General features: G+C 41.8%; 2 protein-coding genes across 3 annotated transcripts in view; one reads left to right on the top strand and one right to left on the bottom strand.

Moving 5' to 3' along the window:
- LOC135351030 (DNA-dependent protein kinase catalytic subunit-like) overlaps positions 1-10,161 on the bottom strand; it is a 48,784-nt gene that overhangs the window by 19,916 nt on the left and 18,707 nt on the right. For both annotated transcript variants that reach the window (XM_064549925.1, XM_064549927.1), the window contains 10 exons: positions 3,686-3,921; positions 3,039-3,161; positions 2,783-2,874; positions 2,169-2,316; positions 1,940-2,116; positions 1,842-1,881; positions 1,399-1,523; positions 969-1,160; positions 454-549; positions 326-390 (listed from right to left, as the gene is read on the bottom strand). In XM_064549925.1, the coding sequence (XP_064405995.1) occupies positions 326-390; positions 454-549; positions 969-1,160; positions 1,399-1,523; positions 1,842-1,881; positions 1,940-2,116; positions 2,169-2,316; positions 2,783-2,874; positions 3,039-3,161; positions 3,686-3,921 (1,294 nt within the window). The remainder of the gene's footprint in view (positions 1-325; positions 391-453; positions 550-968; positions 1,161-1,398; positions 1,524-1,841; positions 1,882-1,939; positions 2,117-2,168; positions 2,317-2,782; positions 2,875-3,038; positions 3,162-3,685; positions 3,922-10,161) is intronic.
- On the top strand, positions 5,491-6,938 carry LOC135351035 (uncharacterized). Its single transcript, XM_064549934.1, has one exon. It carries the CDS (start codon positions 5,557-5,559, stop codon positions 6,880-6,882), a length of 1,326 nt encoding a protein of 441 aa, XP_064406004.1. The 5' UTR covers positions 5,491-5,556; the 3' UTR covers positions 6,883-6,938.

The following is a 10,161-nucleotide window of genomic DNA, read 5'->3' as shown; positions in this document are numbered from 1 at the left end:
TGTGTGAGGTGGGCGAGTAAGAAAGCTGGAGGGAGCACTCGCAATGGCCGCAAGACGGCTGGTAGGAGAAGAGCAGTGATGCATGTGTACAGCATTTTAGCAATGGTGGCTATTATTATTTTCAATCCTCAATCTCACAAATGTGCCTCTTTTTATACAGTAAGCTAGCTAGGACTAAAGAGGTGGTTATTTTGTGTGTAGACACATTCCTGGTAGAGCAATGTATGTACTTAATAACACAGCAGCTGCATGTGTACAGTGTGTGTGTGTGTGTGTGTGTGTGTGTGTGGGTGTGTGTGTGTGTGTGTGTGTGTGTGTCACGTACACGAGTCTCTGTCTGTAGTCGGCAGGCAGTGCCACAAAGTAGTGAAGAATCTCCAGCACTTTGCTCTGTGAAAATTCAACAAAATTTGTCAACAAATACAGTGATCACAATGCCCTGAGTGCACTTGCCTTGAATGATAGTGGACTGTTGGCATCTTCAATAAGAGCAGTGTACATAGCAACCACAGGCTCTGCTGTGCCAATAGAGACAGCTGTGTGTAGTACCTGAGGGCACAAAAAACGCATTAGTACTCGTACAGTGTACAGCTCGAGTTGGGTAGACCAACAATGGCTGTAATTGTACGATGCGCATGCATGTACTAATACCAATATTGATTAGCTTTGAAGACTTTGGGGGCCTATTTTAACCTGGTTGTACAAAGGGCAGGGCCGTAGCAAGCAAGTTTAGAGTGGTCAGGCAAAAAATAAATTTTACTAAAAAATTAACTAATCGATTGCAATATTGACGACCATTACCTACTTTGCTCCAAAAAGTGGTCAGGCCAAAACCTGACCAGCCTGACCGCTTGCTACGGCCTTGAAGGGTGACCACCATAGCTTTTACTGTACTAGTAGATCAAATCATGCTTGCACTCAATTACGGTGTGCCATAAGCTGTTACTATATAGCCGATGTACACGCACCTTAGGGTCCACAGCCAGCATTTTCTTGAGCAGTGAGACAGCTGCTAGTTTCCCACTGGGTCCTCCCTCACACCACCTAGCCAGCAATGGCCACACAGAGAGGAGACAGCTGCTCACAGAGGAAACATGACTCCTCACTGAGCTCTTGTCTCTACTGACATGCTCCAATAGACCACTCAGTACACTAGACACCTGCACACGCAAAAAACGAGAAAACTACATGACTAGTAGCTAACTTTGAGAACCGCCAGAACTGAGTATCTACGTATAGCCAATTAAAAGATACGCTTCTGTAGTTTTTAGAGGGTTAAACCATACTTGTATGCTTCGAACAAAGACCTGTGATGGGTATGAATTGATATTTCCCATAGTAGTCTACAGCATTTTGCTTTGGCTGTCTCAGCTGCTATATATAGATACATGTACACACCGTTTTCTGGTGTTGTTGGCTGTGCTTTGCCAGTAGCGGCAGGAGTGTGGTGTGATGAGTGAGGAGGTGTGTGTGGAGGGTGGGCGGGAAGGTTTGGTGGAGCAGGAACCCCAGGCCAGGCACATCTGTGGGGGGGGTACAGTTAGTGGGGCGGTGTACATGTACCTATGTGGGGGGTACGGTTAGCTAGTGGTTTGGTGCATAGTGGGGGTATGGTTCTGTACATAGTGGGGGGTATGGTTATTGCATGGTGGGGGGTACAGTTAGAGCATGGTGGGGGTATGGTTATTGCATGGTGGGGGGTACAGTTAGAGCATGGTGGGGGTATGGTTATTGCATGGTGGGGGGTACAGTTAGAGCATGGTGGGGGGTATGGTTATTGCATGGTGGGGGGTACAGTTAGCGCACGGTGTGGAGCGGTACATGTAACTACATGTATGTACCTCTGTCTTTGTCCAACAAGCAGTCCACAAAAGCAGAAGGCTGACGAGTGGAGATAGTGAATTAATACAGTAGCTACAATCAAATGTACTGTACTTACAGTGACTCCAGTGATCAGTGCTAGCTCTAGTAGCAGTCCAACACTCGTCTCATTGGCAGGGCTCAAGGTTCGAGCCTCGGATGGGGCAGAGTCAGGGGTGTGGCCAAGTAGGAGGGGCTTGAGCGAGCCTAGCACAGACTCTAGTAGGCCATCGCAGACAGTCGACAATTTAGATTCCTGTGTGGGTGTATGTAAACAGGACATAATTAATACGAGTAATAAACTGTACTTTGATTTCGAGGGTGGATAACAGCAGACCAGCTGTTTGCAACGAGATGTGGCCTTGGATCAAATAGTCCAAGTGATTGTGATCTCTCTTCTCACTCTCCGAGTTGTCATGGAGATAGAGGGGCATCTGACCAATCAGATCACAAAAACTGCATGAAAAAACAAAATATCCTGAGTTTCTCGGGAAGGTCCTAGATATTATGGTTGGACATTCCCAGGATAGTTTATGCATATAATCTGGAAATATTGGATTCAGGGGAATAAGTAAGTTATTGCCCCCAGCATGAGTGCAACATGCATATATGGTTGCTATGGTAGACTAGTGATGCAACACGATACACTTGATCTGCCCACAAGTGTTGGAGTCACTGGCCATGGACAGGAATGTAACATGAAGGATCATGCATTGCAACCAGGTGCTAGTGCTTCCCAGTTAACTGTCGCAAACAATATCCAGTAAAGTAGTTTAACTTCCTTTTATTTACGTACATGTACATGAAATTCATTACAATACTAGCATTTCTTGGAAATTAAAGGGATGCACAACAGACATAACTGTGGCTGTAGCCCCACCCCATGTACGCACACAACACATATATGCAGCACATGTCCTACCTTCCTGGGGCCAGCTGTAACGAAAGTTGAGCTACAAATTTTGAGTGTATGTCAGCAGGGCTGCTAGCAAGGGCCTCCAATGTCAGCTTGACCTGCACGAGGAGTCAATACATTATTATTATACAGTACATGCATGTACAGAAATGTTATTGCATAATTGTACATGCAGTATGTGTTTCTAGTTTACATCACTAATGGACATAAATATATAGAAACAGACACACCCTGCTTATAGCAACGGCCCTCGTACACATACCTGTGATGGTAGTTGTCCCAAACTAGCCACATCGCCACTACTGAAGCCCAGGGCAGTCGGACGCAGACACGCCAGACACACCAGTTGGTAGAGGTCATCACTCCAGAAGCTATCAGGCACACACTACATACATAATAGAGTACAGTCATCTACGTAAACGCATGCATACATGTACAGCAACAAACTTTTTGCATGGAGGAAGAATGAGAAAGAGATAAGAATGGGGAATAATGGAAAGACCGAATCTTGAGCAGAAAATATTGAATCTCAACAGGGTTTCATCTAGGATTTTAAGTTTAAGAGAATTTGGAGGCCACCCAACTTCTGATTACCACAGTGACAACCCCTTGTTGTTGGTGCCTATTAGCACATTGCCAGGCAACTCCATGTAACTTGATATGCTGGTTGTAATTGTGCACGTATACAACACTAGAAGCCACATGTACTAAAAGCAATGAACAGATTTGTGGTAAGACTGGATAATGGATGATGACCAATCGTCCTCTACAATAATGTAGCAAAAGACGTGTCTAGATAATGTTGGATCTAGTACTCAAACTCTCTCTCTCTTCCTCCTATTCCCCCCCCCCCCCCACTAGTCCTGCTCAAGTACAAAGTGCATGAGGGACAGGTCAACATGCACTCACTGTCTTCAGTTCCGTGGGGTGTTTCAGGAGTGCGGCTGTAAACTTGAGCACCCTAACGCCCACACCACACTTGGCCCTGTTGTATGTCTCTCCTTCACTGGGCATGAACACGTGAGTTGCCCCAGGCTGTATCACACAAGCAGCTGACTCTAGTCCATGAGGGGAGAGACTGCTCAGGAAGAAATGGAGGCTCTCAAACAGACAGGATGACTTGTCTAATGGCTTCTTTGGTTGAGCTGTGCGTGTGTGTGTGTGTGCATGCGTGCGTGTGTGCGTGTGTGCATGCGTGCGTGCGTGTGTGTGCGTAGGCATTTTCAGTATCTCTATAAGTAAAATTTGGTTTGCAAATACTTAGTCGCTTCGATACAAGGAAGTGCGGTTACGAAACGTGATCCCGAGTATACATTGAAGTTAGCCGCTCCTTCTCTTTTTATAGGCTCCTGATGTAAATCCATCTAAATAACATTGTTGTGTTGCAAAAGAATCACCAACTAAGTGTATTCTGAAACATACTACAAGACAGTAAAAAAAGTTCTAGTCATGTCTAGCTCACTGTTCAAGTTAAAACGATTTTATTCCTATTGCTCATCTTGACTATTATTCTAGCTATAGTCTGGCACAGTAGATCTAGTTTTCAGCATGACCAGAAAGAAAAAGACATTGTTCACATCGTTCAGCTTGATATGGCAATGCAGGTAATAAGAGTAGGCCTTGCCCAATTATTCAAAAATGTGTCTATTAGTCTAGTCTCCAAGTCTCTGCATTGTACCTAACTTATTTAATTATTATCCTCAAAATCATCAACAGAATTATACTGCAACATCACAGACTAGACCCTTCTATATTCTAGAACTATTATTGGTGAAAGAAATCTTAGAAAAGAGTCAACAGTACTACTACTAGCACCTTCCATACTATATACTCAGTAAGCCACTACTATACTAGCCAGTCTATAGCCACCATGTGGACCATGTGCGCAGAAGTGTAAACGTCAACTATTATGGTAAAAATTGCCTATAAGTATTAGGCTGGCATAATGCTCAATGCTCCACTGCAGAGGAGGCTGGACACGCGTCATCCGTAGTCATCCGTTAGTCATTAATAGTCATTAATAATCCCATGAATACGCTTAAAATCGATCCTTTTCGATCCTGCTGAGTCAGCATTTTACCTAACTCTTATGGGATTATTCTTGCTCGTTTATCTCTCTTGTATTAAATCTCCTGTTAGTTTATGAGTCGTAGTAGTTTAACACTATGATCGCTATACCTGCTACATCAAGACAGGAGTAAAAAAAACAAAGGCAAGTGCAGCAACAACTTGATGTTTGTGACTAATCTATGTTTCTGGCTCATTGCTTCTAGTATGACTATGCTACTCAGTTTCTAGTTTCACTGGGTACTTTTAGCATCATTTACTACTATAGTATGGAGTGCTAAAATCGCTTGCAGGCTTTTGACTTGGCTGAATAGCTACTGTTCTCTGCAAGTTTCCGTATATCTCTCCATGCACACACATTTCCTCCGTAAACCATTATGACGCGTGTCCAACCTCCTCTGCCACTGCACTATTAGTCTCAAAATTATGTTAGCATAATATTATTGGGCAAGGCCTATAGACACCAGTTGATAAGATCTACATGGGAAGTTCAGGGAAAAGTGCCTCAGAGCAGGTAATCACTCTTATCTACAACGTACTCTTGCTTCAATGTACTGTACATGTAAAAGGGTGTGCCAGCTCAGCACAATTTTACTGTAGAAGCTTATACAGGAAGTAGTTAGTGGGCGTTTAAAAATCAATCAAAATTCCATAGGCTTTATATAGGATATTGCTAGCATGCTTAGGAGTACAAGACAGTAACATTTCTAGTCATGTCTAGCTCACTGTTCAGGTACAAACAGATTTGGATTTTATTAGTATTGTTCATCTTGACTGTTAGTCTAGTCTGGTACAGTAGATCTAGTTTTCAGAAAGAAAAACACATCGTTCAGTTTGATTCGGCAATGGATCGGAAAGACCTGACAAAAAGTTCAACAGAAGTGGAAGTCGAAAAAACTACAGGTTTATACGATGGACCCGTCACTGAATCTATTGAAAAGCCGTCTAAGAACACACCACCAATGGTAGATTTTGTTGTTCGCTCAGCGTACATCGACACACGAGCAAGGGATGGTTACAAAAACTCTACAGTGATATTTGCTGAGGTCTCTAATGATGTACGTAAGTTTGGGCTATTTGTAGGCTGTGGTGTGGACACTATTGATGCCAAGAAATACAAAGTTGAATCTCTTTACTTCAACTGGATTTGGAAGAACAAGGGATATCTGACACATGAGGAAATAATGATAACTTGCTATGATCTTGAAGCTCATAAAGATAGCATGGCTTTCGTTACTTATCATCCAGCTCCAAACTCAACTAAAATATCTACAAGCACTGTTAAAATTACATACTCGCCAAAAAGAAACGACAGTAAAAACAAAACGGTTGCATGTACACTAGCCTTTGGTAAACCACTGTGGCTGAAAGAGTGGCTATTGTATCAAAAAACGATTGGAGTTGATCTGGTCCAAATGTATGTTGATGACACGTTCATGAATGTCACTGAAAATCCAACAATTATCAAAGGCTTTGTTGAAGAAGGTTTCCTTCGAGTGGATTACCGCAAAACTTATTTCAACGAGAGACAGATTAACTATGGTTCTCAACTTCTAAGCAACCACGACTGCTTGTATCGTTACCAGGGAGTATATGAATATACACTTTTTTTTGATCTTGATGACTTTTTTATTCCCCGTTTGCCAAACGAGACTTCTATTCTTTACTATTTGAACCGATTCTTACCAAAAAATAATCAAGCAATGGTTCAATTTCATTGGTACAGTCTATTTCCAGAATGTGGCCTAACTCAACCGAAAGAAAGTTCTAAAGATGGCAATGTAACACAGTTACTCAAAGTCAAAGGATACTGGGACACCAAGAATACAAAATTTGCTTGTAGGCCACATTTGACAACTCACCTTACGATTCACGCCATTCGTGACCATATCAAAGGTGCGATAGTAGCACCTTTGCCTGATAGCAATATTGCTTACGTGGGACATTTTAGAATAGGCATGTACATTGCACCAGGTTTTCCCAAAAGTATTACGTGTGACACACTGCACACGATAACTACAAAATTTAGCTTTAGCTAGCACAATAACGTCATGTGTTATGATTATTCATTAGCTTTGTGACTAATTTTGAGCAATTAACATTTCTAATGTACTATAACAATAGTTAAATGAAAGCACCGCAGCCTCAGTGGAGGTGCCGAAGCTACATAACATAATACACTAGGAGAATGTTGAACATTGTGGGGCGAGCGTAAAAAAACATGCTTGTTTTACGAATTAAGCAAATCATTGTGCCGATCCATGACGTATGGATACATACAGACAAAATTGCAACATTGAAGACTAGGTAGGGACTCGCTTCGCTCGCTCCAATTACATTGTAATTATCATGAGATGAACATTAATTCATTTTGCTGCATACTCAAAGAATGGGTATAGATCGACCATGATTTCTGTTAAAAACATCGATGCCAAAAGTTCAAGTCTAAAATTAACGGCTGCATCAGCAGAGCCTTGCAGCTACCAATAGCTAGTATTCTAATGCAGAGCTAACTACTAAGTAGAATAGCAATACTCCATGGACAAGTTTTGCTACGCACTCTTCTGAAAAAGCTGCAATGGTAAGTAAGCAAAACTAGGCATAACTCGAGAACGAAGCATTATTTTGCAAATCGACGAATTAAAATTCAATAAAACATTACCAAAAGCCTATAGGAACTCTACTTGCACTTCATTGATCCTTGAGCAGCTGTAGCAGTCTACACACACAGACACACAAACACATTGAGCAGCTGTAGCAGTCTACACACACAGACACACAAACACATTGAGCAGCTGTAGCAGTCTACACACACAGACACACAAACACATTGAGCAGCTGTAGCAGTCTACACACACAGACACACAAACACACTACCGTATACCTCGCTTGCGCATGCGCACCGAGTCATAATCAATGTAATGTGCAGGATGACTTTCCCTTGCTTCAGCTAAGATAAGATGACGTAACAGCACCGAAAGTGGGCGTGGGCATAGCCTTAAACATTTTCGCTAGTCTCGAATACCAGCCGGTTCTCATTGTAAGCGTGGGCGGGAGAGAACCCTCTGGTGACTCTGGGCATACTTTTCTGTCCTCGGACGGAATGTGGGTAGAGTATATTCATTGGAGCCTTACCCACAAGAATGTAAGATAGCTTCGAGAATGCAACCGCTCTATAAACACTTCTATTTAAATTGTGGGTTATTATCCACGTGGTTAACAGGATGATTACATTCCTGACTGGCAGAACGTTCTGCCCAGAGTCACCAGACGGTTCTCTCCCGCCCACGCTTACAATGAGAACCGGCTGATATTCGAGAGCACGCTTCTTTTCCTTAATTTACCCCTTAGCTTTCCATAATTTCTGGGGAGAACACTGCGGGCCCGATCAACAAATGAACGACACACGTTAGGATATTGCGAGCTTAATTCATTAATTCGTATACTTAGATCATGTTTGCCATAAATTTGATTGGCTAAAGGAAGTGTTCTATCCAACTTAGAAAATCATGCACTTACTTTAGCCTCGTTCCCAGGCCTTACTTTTTCTTGCTGTTGTCACTGTTCATCCATAAATCATAAGAAAGACATAGTAAGGCAGCAAAGAAAGAAATGGGCGTACAGTTAAGAAAAAGTAAGGCCTGGTTTGGGAAATCGCGTGATCCACAAGGATTTTTATGAACGTGGGCGATATGTAGCCCACAATCGTGACGTAAGGTATTCTCCCACGCATTCAGAGTTTAAATAAGACTGTACTGAGACAACCACCAAGCTGTGCTGCAAGTCAGATCAGAGAACCAGCGTGGCCAGCTCTGGTGGCAGTAGCTACCTGCAATATGATAATGATGACTAAGCTAGACTATAGCATGTAGAAAGACACAAGAAAAGGTGATAGTCTGAACACACAATTGCAAATTTAATCTAGATCATCTAGCTAAGCCTAAGGTATAGCTAGCTATATAGTGCTTGCAAACTTCCAGTTCCAAGTTCATGTCCAGCTTGCTGCTTTATTAGTCATAGATTCTGCGTGGGCAGTCCAACATATCTAGCTCAGCATGCCCACGCTCATTTTCACCCTTCTACCACCCTTCTACCCTCACGCGACTTCCCGATACAGGCTCTCCTTTTTCCTAACTCTACGTCTATTTCTTTCTTCATTCCTCCAATTAATACCGTATTTTATCTCATTGAACATTAATACAGTATTTGAACGATTGTGATAAAGAACAGAAAAAAAGAAAAAGGAGAGCCTGTGTAGAGGCTATACAGTGGTTTTCCATACCTTTGCAGGCTATACTCCAAGAGCACTGCAACCACAATGTACTGATTACCTGTCTGTGTTATTTTAGTCCACCCACACATCACAAAAATCAATGATGGGTAAAATACTGGCTATTGCAGACTTTTCACACAACTCAAGGGCTCTACTTTCACAGCACTCCTTCTATAATTATAATGCTTGAGGTCAACAAGCTGCTTTCGGAAATATCCAATTTTGAGCCTAGTAAATATAGGCCCTCCGCTCCCTATAGCTATGCATACAAGTTTTAGCTCATATCATTTAGCCACAATGAACCAAGCAACAAGTTAGCTGAGCTACCATCAGAGCTACCATCACTTCAGTCAGACAAAATATGAGACACCTGGAACATTTAGCGGCTATTATAATTATTTGGCGAGTGAGCTATTAGAATTTGGCGATTTTTAATTTGACGTCTTAGGCTACTACAGCAATTAGGTCCACTAATTTGGCAGTTTTGAAATTGCCAAATTAAAACCAGTTATATACAGTTTGAATTTTGCAGGCCATAGCAAGTAATTTTGTTGGCTTGTTACTAACAATCATAACAGAAGCCAACCAAAATACTATATTTACTACATTGTGGTTGCAGTGCTCTTGCAGTATAGCCTGCAAAGGTAAGGAAAACTGTACTTACTTAGAAAATCATGTAGCAAAGATTAGATAAGAACATTCAAATCTGATTGGCTAAATACTCACGGTTGCTATAATCTAGACACTGTTTAGGAAGTTTCCACATGATTTAGAAGTCCTCATATACACCATTATCAAAGAAACACACCCACTGTACGTATGTACCCTAAGGTGACATATTTTCACAGGTAGATTTGCCTGCGATTTCACTTTTTATAGGTAAATTACTCGCAAGTACGTAGTTTGAATTTCATTTTCTGATTATCTGCGAGTACACAATTTTGCGATTTTACTCTCATTTGCAGAAATAGCAAAAATTGATACCCGCGAAATAATTATATCACCTTAACTAAGGTATACATAACATATTTAACTCAGAACACTA

This window comes from Halichondria panicea, chromosome 17 (genome assembly GCF_963675165.1).
Source record: "Halichondria panicea chromosome 17, odHalPani1.1, whole genome shotgun sequence".
Classification (NCBI taxonomy): Eukaryota; Metazoa; Porifera; class Demospongiae; order Suberitida; family Halichondriidae; genus Halichondria; species Halichondria panicea.
The sequence above is the reverse complement of the archived record's forward strand: the minus strand, read 5'-3'. Positions and strand labels throughout refer to the sequence as shown.

Bases quoted from the DNA above. Each gene is read 5' to 3' on its own strand.
- LOC135351035 (XM_064549934.1), top strand. From the start codon at position 5,557: ATGTCTAGCTCACTGTTCAGGTACAAACAGATTTGGATTTTATTAGTA.